Here is a 17304-nt window from a genome sequence, read left to right as displayed (position 1 = left end):
AACCTGCTGAGGGAGGCTAGGGATCGAACACATATCCTCACGGAGACTAAGTCAGGTTCTTAACATGCCAAGCCACAGTGGGAACTCCCATTTCCTTGTTTGAGCTTCCCTTTTAGGTCTTTGCAGAGCTGGACTGTTCATTGTGACATTAGCTGAAATGCCATCTCCTCAAAGAGGCCGTCCCTGAACACCTATCAAAAATAGACCTCCCCTTGACAGAACACCTTAGATCAACTATGAGGGAAAAAATAAAAATCATAAAAAAATAGCCCTCCTGGAGTTCCCACTGTGGCACAACGGAATTGGTGGCATCTTGGGAGTGCTGGGATGCAGGTTCAATCCCAGGCCTGGCACAGAGGCTTAAGGATCCAGTGATGCTGCAGCTGTGGCTTAGGTTGCAACTGCAGCTCAGATCTGATCCCTGGTCTGGGAACTCCATATGCTGAGGGGTGGCTAAGAAAGAAAAAAAATAGCCCTCCTGCCCCTACCTGTCACCTGTCACCTATTCTGTTATTTTCTTCATAGCATGTATTATTACTCTGAAATTATTTATTTATTTATTGTCTGTTTTCTGTCACTAATTTTAGTAGCTGGCTTTATTAAGCGCATACTGTGTGCCGTGTATTGTGATCAGTATTAACGTTTTATCATTTGTCATCCTCGTTTTACAGATGAGGAAACTGCAGGATCACAAGAGCAAGAACTTTGTCTTGTTTTATTATTGTGTTGCTTGCATGTGAAACAGTGTCTGGTGCATAGCAGTTGTTCAGAAAACAGCTATTTGTTGAAAGACTCCCAGACTTATCTCTTTAGTTTTTACATCTCTTTAAGGATGTAAACTTGTGTATCCTGTCACCTGTTTAAATGTTTCTTGAATTTCTTATTCTTTTTTTTTTTTTTCTGGTCTTTTGTCCCTTGAGGGCCGCACCCTCGGCATGTGGAGGTTCCGGGCTAGGGGTCTAATCGAAGCTGTTGCTGCCAGCCTACACCAGAGCCACAGCAACACCAGATCCAAGCCGTGTCTGCGACCTACACCACAGCTCACGGCAACGCCGGATCGTTAACCCACTGAGCAAGGGCAGGGACCGAACCCGCAACCTCATGGTTCCTAGTCGGATTCGTTAACCACTGCACCACGACGGGAACTCCAGAGTGATTTTTTTTAAAAAAACGTTATTAGTTCATCCCACTGCCATGTTTAGGACCCTCTGTGGATGCCCATTGTCCTTAAAATCGAAATCCTTCACTGTGGCCTGTCGTCCCCTGGCGATCTGGGTGCCTCTGCCTCTTCCGTTTCCTCCTACCATTGTCTGCCTTGTCCATCGTGTTTCAGTTACTGGGCTTCTTTCTGTTCCTTCAAGGTCTTCCCCACCTTAGAGTCTGTGGACTTGCCGTGCTGTCTGCCCATGACTCTACTCCCATCTTTGTAAGGCTGGCTTCTTGTCCTTGAGGTTTCAACTCAAATACTGCTTCAGTGATTCTTTCCCTGGATCCTTAACCCACTGAGCGAGGCCAGGGATCGTACCTACATCCTTATGGATACTAGTCAGTTTCCACTGAGCTACGATGGGAACTCCTGTACATTTCTGAGTGTTCGTGCTGTATTGTAATAGGATATTTTCACTCAATGTTATAAAGTTTGCATATTTATTTAGTCCTCATAATTGGAATTCTTGTTATGATCTTAAATCTGGCTTCTTTCAGGAGTTCCCTTCGTGGCTCAGCAGTTAACAAAGTGGCTCTAAAAAGCAAAAAAAGAAAAAAAAAATCTGGCTTCTTTCACTGAGATAATTCTATTCTTCTTTTATGTTAAGGTGTAATTTATATAAAATTCACCGCTTTTAGTATGCAGTTGTGTAAGTGCTGACAAATACACATAGTTAATGTAATTACCAACGCAAGCAGGCTAGAGCCAGTCTATCACCCCCCAAAACTACCCCATATCACTGTGTGATCAACTCTTCCCACTGCTCCAATCTGATAGAAACCACCTGTCTGCTTTTTGTACTGTAGTTTTGCCTTTTCCAGAATGTCATGTATATATGACATTCTGGAAATGTCATTTATATATATATATGTGTATATATAAAGAGCATTGCACAGTATATAACCTTTTTAATTTCACTTCTTTCCTTTAGCAAAATGCATTTGAAGTTCATCTCTGTGTGTCAGTAGACTTGTTTTTCCTTGAATAGTAGTCAATTATATGAATGTACCCCAATTCTTTATCCATTCACCAGTTAGGACATTTGAGTTGTTTTCAGATTTTCGCAATCATGGATAAAGCTCCATACATATAGGTTTTTGTGTAAGCAGAAGTTTTCAGAAGTTCCCATTGTGGCACTAATCCAACTAGGAAGGTCGCCTCTTCGATCCCTGGCCTCACTCAGCAGTGGGTAAAGGATCTAGCGTTGTCGTGAGCTGTGGTGTGGGTTGCAGACGCATCTCAGATCCCACATTGCTGTGGCTGTGTGTAGGCCAGCTGCTTTAGCTCCGATTTGACCCATAGCCTGGGAACCTCCATATGCTGAGGGTGTAGCCCTGAAAAGAAAAAAAAAAAAAAAGTTTAATTTCACTTTGGTAAAAATAACTAGCCGTGAGTTTGCTGGGTTGTATGGTAAGTATATGTCTAACTTTATAAAAAACTGCCAACCCTCATCCTCAATTGCGGTACCATTTGCATTCCCAGCAGCAATGTGTGTGCGTTCTAGTTACTCTGAATCTTCATCGGCACTTGATTTTTTCAGGTGGTGGTGGTGTTTTGTTTTTTAGTTGTAGCTGTTTAGTGTGTATGTGTTAATATCTCGTCATGGTTTTAATGTGCATTTACTTAATGACCAGTGACGTCAAATATCTTTCTGTATGCTTGTCATCTGTATATCTTCTTTGGTAATGTTTTCAGGCAGATCTTTTGCCCATTTTATTTTTTATTTAAGGCCACACCTGGGGCTTATAGAAGTTCCTGGGCTAAGGGTCGAATTGGAGCTGCAGCTGTGGGCCTACGCTACAGCAACACTGGTATCTGAACTACATCTGTGACCTACACTGCAGCTTGTGGCAACGCTGGATCCTTAACCCACTGTGTGAGGCCAGGGATCGAGCCCACATCCTCACAGAGACTATGTTGGGTACCTAACCCACTGAGTCACAGCGAGAGCTCCCATTTTATTTTTTTATTTGGATTGTGTTTCTAGCTCACTGAGGTTTTGTTTTGTTTTGTTTTTGGTCTTTTTTAGGGCCTCACCAAGGCACATGGAGGTTCCCAGCCTAGGGGTCAAATTGGAGCTGTAATCACTGGCTTATGCCACAGCCATAGCAACATGAGATCCGAACCACATCTGCAACCTACACCAGAGCTCACAGCAGTGCCCATTGAGTGAGGCCAGGGATGGAACCTGCGTCCTCATGGATACTAATCAGATTCATTTCTACTGAGCCACGATGGGAACTCCTCCCCAGCTTACTGAGTTTTGAAAAATTTTTATATTCTGAATACATGTCCTTAATCAAATTGTGATTTGAACATGTTTTCCACCATCTGTGGCTTCTGATAAAGTCCAATTTAATTAAGTTTTTTTTCTTTTTTCTTTTATAGGTCATGCTTTTAGTGTAATATCTAAGAAATCTTTGCCTAACCAAGGTCACAAACATTTGTTTTCCTTTGTAAGTTTTGTAGTGATGTTTCTAGGACCATTTTTTGAAAAAGACTGTCCTTTCTCTGTCGAATTGCCTTTGTATTACTTTTTTTTTTTTTTTTTTTTTTTTTTGATTAACTGTGGGAGTTCTCATCATGGCACAGCGGAAACGAGGACTAGGAACCTCGAGGTTGCGGGTTCGATCCCTGGCCTCGCTCAGTGGGTTAAGGATCCAGGGTTGCCCTGAGCTGCCGTGTAGGCCGGCAGCTGTAGCTCTGATTTGCCTCCTAGCCTGGGAACCTCCATATGCCGTGGGTGCAGCCCTAAAAAGAAAAAAGAAAAAAAAAGAAGAAAGAAAGAAAATTAATTATATTACTTTCCTAGGGCTGCCGTAATAAAGTACCACAAACTGGGTGAGTTAGAACAACAGTAATAGTATCTCACCGTTTTGGAGTCTAGAAATCTGAACTCGAGAGATCAGCCAGGCCATGTTCACTCTGAAGCCTGTAGGGAAGCTCTGCCCTTGCTTCTTTCAGCTCCTGCTGGTCCCAGGAAGTCCTCAGCTTGTTACACCATAATTCCAATCTCTCCTTCCCGTGGTGGTCTCTGTCTCTTCATGTCCTCTCTCTGAATATGTCTGTGTGCAAATTTTCCCTTTTTATAAGAACACCAGTCCTAATGGATTAGGGCTCACCTTAATAATGTCATCTTAAGTTGGTTAAATCAGCAAAGACCCGGTTTCCAAATAAGGTCACATTCTGAGGGTTGGAACTTCAATGTATCTTTTTGCAGGGACACAAGTCAATGCATGACCTTAATTGACCATACCTATGGGTCTCTTTCTGGATCAGCTGTTCCGTTCTGCTGATCTATAAGTCTTTCCTTTTGCCAGTGCCACCCTGTTCTGTAGCTTTATACTAGGTATTGAAATCAGATGGTGTGAATCCTCTAACTTTCTGCTTTTTCAAAGTTGTTTTGAGTATTCTAATTCCTTTGCCTATCTGTTTTAATTTCAGAGTCAGATTGTCAGTTTCTCCAAGATATCCTACTGGGATTTTAACTGGAATTATGTTGAATCCTTTCCTTGTTCCCAAGCTTAGGGAGAAAGCATTCAGTCATTTATCTATCATTAAGTATGATGTTAGCTGTAGGATTTTTGTAGATGCCCTTTATTAGGTTAAGGAGGTTTCCTATATTTCTAGCTTGCTGAGAGGTTTTATCATGAATGGATGTTGACTTTTGTCAGATGCTCTAACTGTATCTATTGAGAAAATCATATGGTTTTTCCGTAGCCTGTTGAATTCAATTAAGCAGAGTACTGAATTACATGGATTAATTTTTTTGGCTGCGCCTGCAACATGCAGAAATCCCTGGGCCAAGGGTTGAAGCAGTGACCCAAGACACAGCAGTGACAATGCCAGATCCTTAACCTGCTGAGCTACCAGGGGACCTCTGCACTAATTTTAAAATGCTGAACAAGTCCTGCATTCCCAAGATAAATCCCACTTGGTCATGATGATACTGTTTTTAGGTCTTGTAGAACCTGTGGGCAAAGTCGTTCGCAATATTCTCTCCTTATCCTTTTAATACTTTAGGATCTGTGGTGTATCTGCTTCCATTTCTGATCGTATTGTTAATCTATGTCTTTTTCACTTTTCCTCTTCAATCTAATCAGAACTTTGATTTTTATTGATCTCAAAGGAACAGATTTTGGTTTCATTGTTTTCTGTCTTTAGGTTTTACATTTTTTGATTTCTGTTATCTTCTTTATTCTTTTCTTTCTTCTGCATACATTGGACTAAATTTTTTTTTTTTTTTTTTTTTTTTTTTTTTTTTTTTTTTGTCTTTTTGCTCTTTCTTTGGGCCGCTCCCACGGCATATGGAGGTTCCCAGGCTAGGGGTCGATTGGAGCTGCAGCCACTGGCCTATGCCAGAGCCACAGCAACTCGGGATCCGAGCCGCGTTTGCAGCTTACACCACAGCTCACGGCAATGCCGGATCGTTAACCCACTGAGCAAGGGCAGGGACCGAACCCGCAACCTCATGGTTCCTAGTCGGATTCGTTAGCCACTGCGCCATGACAGGAACTCCTAAATTTATTTTTTTTATTTTTTTGCTCTTTAGGGCCACACCCACAGCATATGGAGGTTCCCAGGCTAGGGGCTGAATCGGAGCTGTAGCTGCCGGCCTACACCACAGCTCACGGCAACGCTGGATCCTTAACGCACTGAGGCAGGGATTGAACTGGCAACCGCATGGTTACTCGTTGGATTCATTTCCGCTGCACCACACACAACGGGAACTCCATCTTTGGACCAAGTTTACCAGTAAATTCGACAACTTGGGCAATAGATTGATTCCTTGAAAGTACACAAACTACCAAAGTTCATTTAAGAGGAAAAAGATAATCTACATAGGCTTGTCTCTACTAAAGAAATTGTATGGAGTTCTCTGGTGTTTCAGCAGATTAAGGATCTGGCGTTGTCAGTGCCATGGCTTGGATCACTGCTGCAGCACAGATTCAATCACTGGTCTGGAAACTTCTGCATATCGTGGGCTCAGCCAAAAAAAAAGAAAGAAAGAAAGAAAGAAAGAAAGAAATTGTAGTTGGAACCTTTCCACAGAGGAAACTCCAGGCACAGGAGACTTCATTGGTGATTTCTATTCAGTGTTTAAGGAGGAGATAATGCCAATTTCTACACAAACTCTTCCTGAAAATGGAAGAGGAGGATCTACTTCCCAGATCATTCTGTGAAGCAGAAACCATCCTGACACTAACACCAGAAAAAGGCATTCCTAGGAAAGAAAACTACAAACATCGCTCATGAACACAGATGCAAAAGTGCTTAACAAAATTTAGGCACAATTTCTAAAAAGGAAAATACATTACCGTGACTCAGGAGCATGAACTTCAGGTATTATTCCTTCTGTTCCTTGCAGGTGGTTCTCTTCCCAACCTTGGGTGGCTTCTGCACACATGTGCTCTTCCCAGTATTCACGCAAAGATTTGGGGGTGCTCTTTGCAGATTTCTGGAGCTCTCTGTACAAGTCTTGTCTCCAGTTCCCTACTCTACAAATTCAGTTTTGGCTGCCTCTAACTCTCAGCTCCTCCGCCCTCCTGCCTGTGCCCATTCTTGGGTGCAGCCTCTCCAGGCAGTAGCAGGGGTCACAGGGTTCTCACCTCAGTTGTGTTCTACCTCTCGGCCTTCACTCTCCTGGCTGCTTGTCATCCAGCATTTGAAAACCGCCGTTTCATGTATCTGCTTTTTAGTTGTTGAGGTTAAGGTAAATCCAGTCCCTGTAACTCTGACTCCACCTTGGCCAGATGCGAAGTCCGTAACTGGAATATGAAATGATTACATATAGATACTGGTCAGTATATGCAGATTTGTTTCATTCCCCCAGTGTGTGACATATAAATTGTTCTCATGTTTTTGTCATGTAGCTAAGGCTGAGGTAGACCTTTTCATACATATACCTTTTTGTTTCTCTTGAATTATTTCCTTTTTTGTCTTTTTGCTATTTCTTGGGCCGCTCCCGCGGCATATGGAGGTTCCCAGGCTAGGGGTTGAATCGGAGCTGTAGCCACCAGCCTACACCAGAGCCACAGCAACGCGGGATCCGAGCCGCGTCTGCAACCTACACCACAGCTCACGGCAACGCCGGATCGTTAACCCACTGAGCAAGGGCAGGGACCGAACCCGCAACCTCATGGTTCCTAGTCGGATTCGTTAACCACTGCGCCACGACGGGAACTCCCTCTTGAATTACTTCCTTAAATGAGTTTCCAGGAGAATAGTTACAGGATCAAAGGGTATGAAATATTTATGGATATTCCATTCCTGAGGGAATGTACCAATTTATAGGTAATTCATGAGTTGCCTGTGTTTTTGTGTTTGTTTTTAAATCTCAGAGCTAGTTGTTATTAGTATTGGTGCAAGCAACTTTGAAACAGAAGAAAAAAATATTGCAACTTTGCATCCAGAATTTCCCAGGCCAGGGATCGAACCTGTGCCACAGCAGTGACCTAAGCAGCAATGACAAGGCCTGACCCTTAATTGCTGGGCCACCAGGGAACTCTATAGAAGAAATTTCTAAAAATTACACTTCATGCTTAATAGGGTCTTTTAATCTGCCTCCAGTGTATTTCTCCCTGTTTTCGAAAAGTTTTTACCACTCAATACTCTGTGACAACAGCAGGGCCACCAGTGACGTGGCTGCAGCAGCCAGCTTCCAGATGGCTGCTTTTCAGGCAGGTTTCCATAGCGACTAGAGGCAGGAAAAACCTGCCTGCCCAGAAGAGCAGTATCACATCCGGCTCCTATTGGGAACTCAGGGGCCGTGGGTGAGAGAAACAGCATATGTATATATAATTGCAGAGATTTTTGAAAAGATATCCAGACTCTGACAGTCTCTCACTGTTCCCACAGTAGCAAAGCCAACATCATTCCTACAGCGTCACCACCTCCCGGCTCTGCAGTCTTCTTTTGCACTGCAGCCAGCGAGCACTTTTAAATGCTAAGTCAGATTCAGCTTCGCCTCTGCTCAGAACTCTCCTGTAATGTCCAGCCCGCGGAGGCTGAGGTCTGGCTCTAGATCACACTGTAAGGCCCTCCGAGACCCCGCCGCACCCCCAGTGTTTCCTCCTCCCCTCCCCAGCCCTCCTCCACCTGCTCTTGCCACCTGGATCCCTGTTCTCAGGAGCCACAGCACTTGCTCTCTCTCTTCCTCTTGTTTGGGTCTTTGCTTGGACGTCACCTTATCCTCAAAGAGCTTTTCCTGACCGCGTTAGCTCTGTGGCCCCTCTTTTCTGGTGCTCGCTATGCCTTTACCCTCCTTTGGAGTTATCACCATCTGACACAGCTCTCTGTTTATTTTTATTTTTGGCCACTCCCATGCCCTATGGAAGTTTTCAGGGCCAGGGATCAAACCCATGCCTCAGCAGCAAACCCAGCTGCTGCAGTGACAATGTTGGATCCTTAACCTGCTGAACCACAAGGGAATTCCACAATTTTTAGGATCATTGATTCTCCTGCAGTATAATGGCTGGGACTTCTGTTTTTCACTGAGAAACCCCTAGAGCCTTGTGTGGCTCGTGGCTGTGCTCAGTAACTGTTGAGTGAATGAATGTGCGGGAGGCAAGGCAGGGTCAGGACAGGTTGCTGCCAACTGGGAATTGTCTTCCCAGCCCCTCAGTCCTCCAGAGCCAGACACAGCTCCTTTCTTCCACTACAGGCAGCACCTGCTTCCTTCACCCTTTCTTTGCCCTTCTGGAGGAAACACCCACATCCCTACCTCCCCGAGGAGGAATCTTTCAGGTGATCTCAACTGGCACGTGTTCTGCTGTACCACTTGAAGCTGTCATTTCTATAGGTGGTGAGGGATGGAAATCAGCCTTTAGTAACGTCCGTGTAGAAGGCCCAGGTGTTAACTAGCCTGCTGGAAGTTATGAGGACTCCTGCTACTTGCCTGGTGCTCCCCGAGTCCTTGCCGAGTCCCTGCTGGGCTGCTTCTGCCCTCATTTCCACCTTGGAACCCCTGTGAGGCGTTATTTCATCCTGTGGGGAGAAACCTGTGATTCAGAGAGGGGCCGTGGACAGGCACGGCAGAGCTGGGATTGAATCCGCATCTGTCCGCTCGGAGAGGTCTTCGCTTTAACCTTGGGCACCACGAAGGTGGTGCAGGGGGTGGCCCTGGAGTTGCCCCCTCCCAGGATGGCGCCACAGCGGTATGCCCTCCCAGGGCCCCAGGCCAGTGGGGGGCATGGCCGAGCGCGGGGTTATTTCCTGGCACCGTCGAGCTGGGGGCCGTGTGGCAACATCTTGCCGGGTGTGGGGAGCACGGTGGTGTTGGGGGCATGGTTATCGGGGTGCATTTGGGAAACTTAGGTTTGTTTTCTCGTGTGTGAGGAACAGTCTGCTTCAGAGTGTGCTGTGGGGATTGAATGATGACATGATTTTAAGAACTTCAATCCCTTTCATGTAAAACTCACATAATGCTCTGTCCAGCACCGAATTCTGGTTCAAACCAGGCCCCATCTACCTCTTATGCCGAAGGAAGGCATTCGGTTTTCCTCACGCAGCACAGACAAGCCTAGGAAGGCTGGCTCATTAGGGAAGCGGGTTCTGCCATCCATTTCTCAGCAGAGCTTGTCTGGAAGCAGGACTACGCCCTCCCACTCGGGCACCAAAACCTCCATGATGGGCATTTAGCCCGAAAGTCGTCCCGTCAGAATGTGTCTGGGGCGGGAATAGAGGTTGGTGACCCAGCTGAGCTGCCCTTAGGACCTGCAAGATGACTGTCTTGGCCCCAGATTTGCAAGTGTCTTTTTTTTCCTTCCATTTTTGGCCACCCCATGGCATGTGGAGCTCCCGGGCCAGGGATCAGATCTGAGCCACAGTTTTCACTTAAGCTGAAGCTGTGGCAACATCCGATCCTTAACCCGCTGTGCTTGGCTGGGGAACGAACCGGCATCCCAGCTCTCCCAAGACTCCACCAATACCGTTGCACCACAGCGGGAACTCCTCAAGTGTGCCTTTAAAGAGAACTGGGATTTTTTTTCATGTGCCCATTTTTCAGTAAGTGCTGGAGTGAAGAGCCATAGGGTGCTGTTTTCTCACAGTGCCCTCGAAGTGGTTGTTTGATTTCCTGTTTCTTTCTCACTCACCCGACCCGTCTCGTTTACCCAGACTTTTCAGAGCAGAAGTCTGTGGCAGGCAGCATGGAGAGGAGGAGGGGCCGCCGTGGCCCAGGTCAGCAGCTGTTCCCTCTGAGACCCCGACCTGAGAAACGGCAGAGGGGGTCCAACCTAGGTGAACATGATTCCGAAACCTAGGAGGCAACTTGTCCTAAAATATTTCAGCCACATCTCTATTGTTACTTTCCATTTATCTCTTGGAGTCAAAGCCTTTCATGTCACTTAGAAGTGAGAAGCTTCATATTCAGGAAAAGGCTGAGAAAGCTACCCCCAAAACTGCATTTCTGTTGAAGCTTAAGGGGGTGATAATAGGCTTTCTAGTAGGAGCAGGTTAGAAACGGGAAGTTAGAGGAAACTCCTAGTGTCGAGGCCTCAGTTGATGGCCTCTTCTTATTTTTTTAAATTGAGGTATAATACATATGCTACAAAGCTCACTCTTTTTAAAATGTAAGATTCAGTGATTTCGTATTTCATGCTGTCGTGCATCCTTCACCTCTGTCCAATTCCAGATCATTTTTCATCTCTGCAAACAGAAACCCCGTGTCCATTAATAGTCACTCTGCCTCCCCACCTCCTCCCGCCCTTGGCAGTTGCTAATCTACTTTCTGTGCCTATAGATTTGCCTCTTCTGGACATTTCATTTAAATAGACTCATTCAGATTCATCCTCTTGTGGCTGGCTTCTTTTACGGAGCATGACTTTAGGGCTCACCTATGTTATAGCATTAGCAGCACTTCATTTCTTTCTGCAGCTGACCAACATTCCATTGTATGGATACTCTGTACATTTCATATGTCCACTCACCGGTTCTTGGACATAAGGACTCTTTCTACTTTTTGGCTATAGTGAATAATTCTGCTGCGAACGTCCATGTTCGAGATTTTCTGTGGGCACTTGCTGTAATTCTCCTGGGGAAATTACTAGGAGTGAATTTCTGGGTCATACGGTAACTCCGTGTTTTACCTTTTGAGGAACTGCCAGACTCTTTTGCGCAGCAGCTGCACCATTTTACATTCCCACCAGCAGAGTAGGAGAGTTCCAATTTCTCCACATCCTCACTGGCTAATTGTTGTCTTTCTGAGTACAGCCATCCCTGTGGCTGTGAAGTGGTGTCTCATTGTCTCACTGTGGTTTTGATGGACCTCTCCCCAATGACTAGTGGCGTTGAGCATCTTTTTACCTGCACACTGGCCTTTCACTTCTGTTCTTTGGAGAAATGTCTGTTCAAGTCTTTGGGCCATTTTTAAATTGGGCTGTTTGTCTTATTGTTGAGTCATTTTTTTAAGAGGGAGGCAGGCAGGGGTTTAAACAGTGACGGGAGAGATTTAGCTAGATTGCAGTCTCCTGGTTTCCCAGCTGCAGGTGAGCATCCTGCAGAGTGTGGCCGAGCAGGCTGGTGGATGACATGGCAGTGTCAGTGTCAGGTGAGTGGGGGTAGTGACTCAGAAGCCAGGATGTGTTCTGTCTAAATGATCCCTTGGAGTTCCTTTGTGGCTCAGCAGGTCAAGGATCTGGCGTTGTCACTGCTGTGGTTCTGGTTACTGCTGTGGCTCAGGTTTGATTCCTGGCCCGGGAATGCGTGCCTCAAGTGTGGCCAAAAAATAAATGATCCCTCAGAGGTTGTGGCTCGGGGGAACCTACTCACAGAGGTTTTGGTGGTGGCTGGTTTTTGTTTTCTTTTTTAATAAACGTTTGCCTGAGCATAGAGGATCAGGAGGTCTGTCTGTACTCCCGATTCTTTTCTTAATAGCATGGGAACTAGCTGACACTTGTAGGGTCCCAGAGCTGTTGAGAACAACAGTTTTGTAGCTCCTTCAAAGTGTGTCTTCTCCTGGATGGAATGTTCAGAATCGGAGGCTTTTTCCTTCAAGTGTGATCTACCTTCCTTGTCAGACAGTGGCCAGGACTCACCTTCCCACTGCCTCTGGGCCAGCAAATCAGAGTCGGGGTGGGCAGGACCCCAGGAGAGGGGCTGCACTGGATGACGTCCCCCTTTGCTTTCCCACCAGGGCACATGTTCCTGGACCAGATGAAGCTTGAGGAGCCTTCCAGCTGTAAGATCTCAGGATAGGAGAACTCCCAAGTCTCCATCTGCAGGAGGCTTGCCCTGCCTCTTCACCATGTCAGGTGGGTGGCAGGGGCCTGACTGGGAAGTGGGGCAGGGGACTCTCATCCAGAGGACACAGCCACTGGGAGGGAAAGCAGGCTTGCCTTCCACGGACCTTTGCGGGTCATGTGGGCCATCCAGGTAAGGGGTGGAGGGAGGAGGGTCTTCTGATGCGCGTCTGGGAGTTACTGCAGCGCTCCTCTTGGTTTTCCTGAGTCCCTGTCCTCTCCTTCCAGCCTGCCCCCCCAGAGGTGGAGGGGGAGCAAGGAGATGCAGTTTGGTTATGTCCTGTAACACATGGCTCGTTTTCTTTTCCTTCCTCCAAAATGTTGCATGTTTCTGGGTTTCTCCCCGCTCCCACTCTAAATGGTCCACCCCTTTAATGCTGGCACTCTGGCGGGTGAGGTGGGGGAGAGAGGGTGGGAGTGGGGATGTCCCAACTCGAATTTTCCCTCTGAGCGCCCTGCATTTTCTTCACCTCCTGTTCCTGGTCCTCCTCGGTTTTAGGAAGCCACATACCTTCTGCCAGTGGCCCATTCTCAGCCCTGACTCCCAGCATGTGGCCCCAGGAGATCCTGGCCAAGTACACACAGGTACAGCAGTTAGCCAGCCAGGCACCGGTAGCTCTGCTCCCAAGCTGTGGCAGCAGGGGACCCACTGCAGGCTTCCTGGGAGGGGCGGCTCCCCAAATTCACACGGGATCGGAGGTCACATCAGAGATGCCTCTTAGCTCCAGGTCCTCTGGGAACCAGGCATTAGGTTGGAGAAAAAGTGTGGCACTCTGCCTTCAGTATTACGGGGACACAGATGCATCAACATGTTTCTTGCCTTCATCTTGTCATCTTTGAGCTCTGAGGAGAATTTGAGAGGGTTGTGGCCCCTATAGCTGGTTGATGACCACAGGGGCTTTGGAGAAGGGTACCCTTTGGTCTGCGTGGTGAGGCTGGGTGGTGTTTTAGCAGGCAGCAGTGTGGGTGCTCCCAGGCTGACTCTTCCTACTCCTGGGTCTAGAAGGAAGAGGCAGTGGAGCAGCCAGGCATCTGCTATGATGAGTTCGGTTTCCGCATGGACAAGGAAGGTGAGTGAGCCCCTCCTGGGTCATCTTCCTGGGTCAGCTCCAGAGATTGATCACACTGCTGTGACCTCCGGCTCTGAATGTGTCACCCAGATATTCCAGAATCCAGGACAGAGTCACATTTGATGGTGGTGCTGTTAGAAGTATATGGAGTCCTCTGTTTTTTTTTTTTTGTGGGTTTTTTTGCTTTTTAGGGCCGCACCCATGGCATATGGAAATTTGCAGGCTAGGGGTTGAATCAGAGCTGTAGCCACTGGCCTACACCACAGCCATAGCAACACCAGATCCAAGCCGCTTCTGCAACCTACACTGCAGCTCACAGCAACACAGGATCCTCAACCCACTGAGCGAGTCCAGGGATCGAAGCCACATACATCCTCTTGGATACTAGCTGGGTTCATTACCACTGAGCCACAAGGAGAACTCCTGTTTTTGGTTTGTTGTTTTTTAAGATTAATCTTACTGATACTCATATGATAATAAAAGCAATAATGTTCATTGTAGGTAATTCAAAAAATTAAAATATCCCCTCATCCTGCAACCTGAAGATGACTGCTGACATTTCAGTGTATTCCTCTCCTGGCTTTGTGTACTTTTCATGACTAAGATGGCATATACTTGTTTACATATTGCTCTTACAGCTCTTAAGGTTATTTTTTTACTGTCAGCTAAGACCACTTTAAAGCATATTTTTCAATGGCTGCATATTATCCCATTATAATGGATTTGTCATCATGTTTTTAAACCATTCTTCTGTAAGTGGGCCCCCAGGCCATTCCCATTGTTTTCAGCTACAAAGACACCTATTGGTCCCCGAGGGACCAGGATGAGCCTGTCACCAACCAGAAGATGTTGACTGAACCCAGTCATCCTCAGGTCACTCATGTTGCTGGCTCCAACCATCTTCCTTGTTCCCTGGTTTACAGGCAGATGTTTGGAAGTTAAAAGCTGGGCCTGGAGTTCCTGTCATGGCGCAGTGGTTAATGAATCCGACTAGGAACCATGAGGTTGTGGGTTCGGTCCCTGCCCTTGCTCAGTGGGTTAATGCTCCGGCGTTGCCGTGAGCTGTGGTGTAGGTTGCAGAGGCAGCTCGGATCCGGCATTGCTGTGGCTCTGGCGTAGGCTGGTGGCTACGGCTCCGATTCGGCCCCTAGCCTGGGAACCTCCATATGCTGAGGGAGCAGCCCAAGAAATAGCAAAAAGACAAAAAAAAAAAATTAAAAAAAAAAAAAAAAAAGCTGGGCCTGGGAAAAACATAGGGAACTTTCTAGTATGGTGGAGATACTCTGTATCTTGATGGGAACAGTGTTTAGACGTTTGTTTATTGATTCTCCACAAAGTGTAAACTTGAACTTCGTGTGCTTTACTGTGACTGGATCACCGAAGGTGCAGTCGTAGAAGGCCGAGGCCCGGGCTGAGGCTGTGGATGCGGAAGGACGCGGCTCTCTGGGGGCAGTGCATCCAGGGACGGCGGGGGGCCACTTTCCGCTCTGCATCCCCAGTGCCTCAAACCAAAGCAGGCAGTAGAGGCACACAGATGCTGGGAACAAGAAGAGCTCTGAGAAAATTCCAGGCTGGGAGAGGAAGGGAGGTGGGTTGTGTGTAGGCTGGTGAAGGAGGAGACCTTTGGCCAGAGACTGGGGCCTGGGGGGAGGGCATGACAGCTGCAAAGGCCCTGGGGTGGGAGTGGACTTGTGGGGAGGAGTCGGGTGCAGGGAGCAGGGGGTCTGAGTGTAGCCTCTAGGGCTGCTGTCAGAAGGCTGGTGCTCTGGTGGCTTGGACCAGGGCCGAAGTCGGAGGGTGAGAGCCGAGGTTCTGCCTGTGCTCTGAAGAGGAAGCCAGCAGGATCCAGGCAGCAGGAGGAGCCGGGCCTTCCCTGGTTTGGGCCTGAGCCCCTGGTGAGGCGAGGGGCTGAGCGTAGGGGTCTGTCTGGGCAGCTGGGGGGAAGGTGAAGCGCTCGGGCGGCTCCTCAGGATGCCCAAGGGAGGCGGCTGGAGCCACGGGGAGCGACCGGAAAGGTGGCTCTGGGTTCGGGGCGAGACCTGGTCTGGGGACCCAGAGCACAGACAGTGGAGGGGCTCTCTGCCCCGTCCTCCCTGCAGACGGCGACCCCCGGCCGGGCCGGCTGCTGGACGACCCCCCGCAGAGGCTGCGCTGGCAGGCCCACCTCGAGTTCACGCACAACCACGACGTGGGCGACCTCACCTGGGACAAGATTGCCGTCTCCCTGCCCCGCTCCGAGAAGCTCCGCGCCCTGGTGCTGGCCGGCGTCCCCCACAGCATGAGGCCGCAGGTGAGGCCGCGGGGGGCGGCGCGGGCGTGGGGCCGGGGCCGAGGGCTGAGGGCCGCGCTCGCCCCTCCCCTCAGCTGTGGATGCGGCTCTCGGGGGCCCTGCAGAAGAAGCGGAGCTCCGAGCTGACCTACCGCGAGCTCGTGAAGAACAGCTCCAACGACGACACCATGGCTGCCAAGCAGGTGAGCCCGGGGGCGGGGCGGCGCTCGGCCTGGGCTGCTGGCGGCTTAGGGATGCCCGCGGGGCCTCTCCCTGGCCTGGGCGGTCCTTTCGCCCCCAAAGGGCCTCTGGGTCCTCTGTGGCGGGGGCGGGGGAGGTGTCAAAAAGGCCACCAAACCTAGTGCACGAGGGCCCCCTGGAGATTTTAAATACAGACCTCGAGGCCTCGTTCCAGAGAGTCTCATTCCACGGCCCGGGAATCTGGGATTTGATTTTTATTACACCCCCCACCCCCACCCCCACCCCGCATCCTCCTCTGGGAACCTGGGGAAACCAGCGGCACACGGGCTAAAGCGGGGAGGCTAACTCGGACCCGGAGCCTGAGGCACCCCCCCCACCCCCGACTCCTGGGAGGGAAGCCAGCCCGAGGTTTGCCCCACACAGGGGGTCTCGGTGTCGGGGTGTGGAGGCTCACGGGCTCTTGGTGTGGGCGGGCTGCCGACAGATCGAGAAGGACCTGCTCCGCACCATGCCCAGCAACGCCTGCTTCGCCAGCGAGAGCAGCGTCGGGGTCCCGCGCCTGCGCAGGGTGCTCCGAGCGCTGGCCTGGCTCTACCCGGAGATCGGCTACTGCCAGGGCACCGGCATGGTGAGCGCAGCCGGGAAGGGGGGCGTGCTGGGGTGTTCTCCCTGAACCTGGGCGGCCCCCACCTCCCATTGGGGCAGGAGGACGGGAGGAGGGGTGGGGGGCCCCAAGGAGGGAAGGGGATGCCAGATCCTGTGGTTCCAAGCCTGAGGTGGGCGCGGGCTTGCCGTGACCCCCAGAGGCGGCCTCACTCCATTTGGCCACTGCGGAGGGGGTGCCTCTTCAGTGTGTCTGGAGGCCTGGGTAGAGGCCCCTTCTCGCCCTGCCCTGGCCAGGTGGCTGCCTGCCTCCTGCTGTTCCTGGAGGAGGAAGACGCCTTCTGGATGATGTGTGCCATCATCGAGGACCTGCTCCCTGCCTCCTACTTCAGCACCACCCTGCTGGGTGTCCAGACAGACCAGCGGGTCCTGCGCCACCTCATCGTCCAGTACCTGCCTCGCTTGGACAAGCTGCTGCAGGAGCATGACATCGGTAACGGCCCGACCCCACCTCTTCTCTGGGGTCCAGGGGTCCTGAGCTCTGCCTCGGGTGCTGCAGGTCCGAGACCTCAGGACCCAGCCGAGGACGGGGCCAATGGCTCACTTAGGAGGAGGGAGGGAGCTCATCTGACGACGGCCCCGCCGTGCACGCAGCCCCGCCGCCTTCCTTGTGCTCTTGTTCTCTGGGGCTCTGATGGCTGTCCTCCCTCTGCC

At 49.5% G+C, this 17304-nt stretch overlaps 1 protein-coding gene across 4 annotated transcripts in view; it reads left to right on the top strand.

Annotated features, from left to right (window-relative positions):
* SGSM3 (small G protein signaling modulator 3) overlaps nt 1–17304 on the top strand; it is a 41768-nt gene that overhangs the window by 19718 nt on the left and 4746 nt on the right. For 3 of the 4 annotated variants that reach the window (XR_002344287.1, XM_013988188.2, XM_021092841.1), the window contains 7 exons: nt 12342–12459; nt 12947–13032; nt 13451–13517; nt 15617–15807; nt 15882–15989; nt 16472–16615; nt 16888–17083. Coding sequence is in view for 3 of the 4 variants with exons in the window: in XM_013988188.2 (XP_013843642.2) it covers nt 12453–12459; nt 12947–13032; nt 13451–13517; nt 15617–15807; nt 15882–15989; nt 16472–16615; nt 16888–17083 (799 nt within the window). In the remaining variant the exon portion in view is untranslated. Of the gene's footprint in view, nt 1–12341; nt 12460–12946; nt 13033–13450; nt 13518–15616; nt 15808–15881; nt 15990–16471; nt 16616–16887; nt 17084–17304 lie in introns of those variants that run through there. The other variant, XM_021092842.1, reaches the window with a different exon arrangement.

Source organism: Sus scrofa, chromosome 5, assembly GCF_000003025.6.
Source record: "Sus scrofa isolate TJ Tabasco breed Duroc chromosome 5, Sscrofa11.1, whole genome shotgun sequence".
NCBI classification, from domain to species: Eukaryota; Metazoa; Chordata; class Mammalia; order Artiodactyla; family Suidae; genus Sus; species Sus scrofa.
The sequence above is the reverse complement of the archived record's forward strand: the minus strand, read 5'-3'. Positions and strand labels throughout refer to the sequence as shown.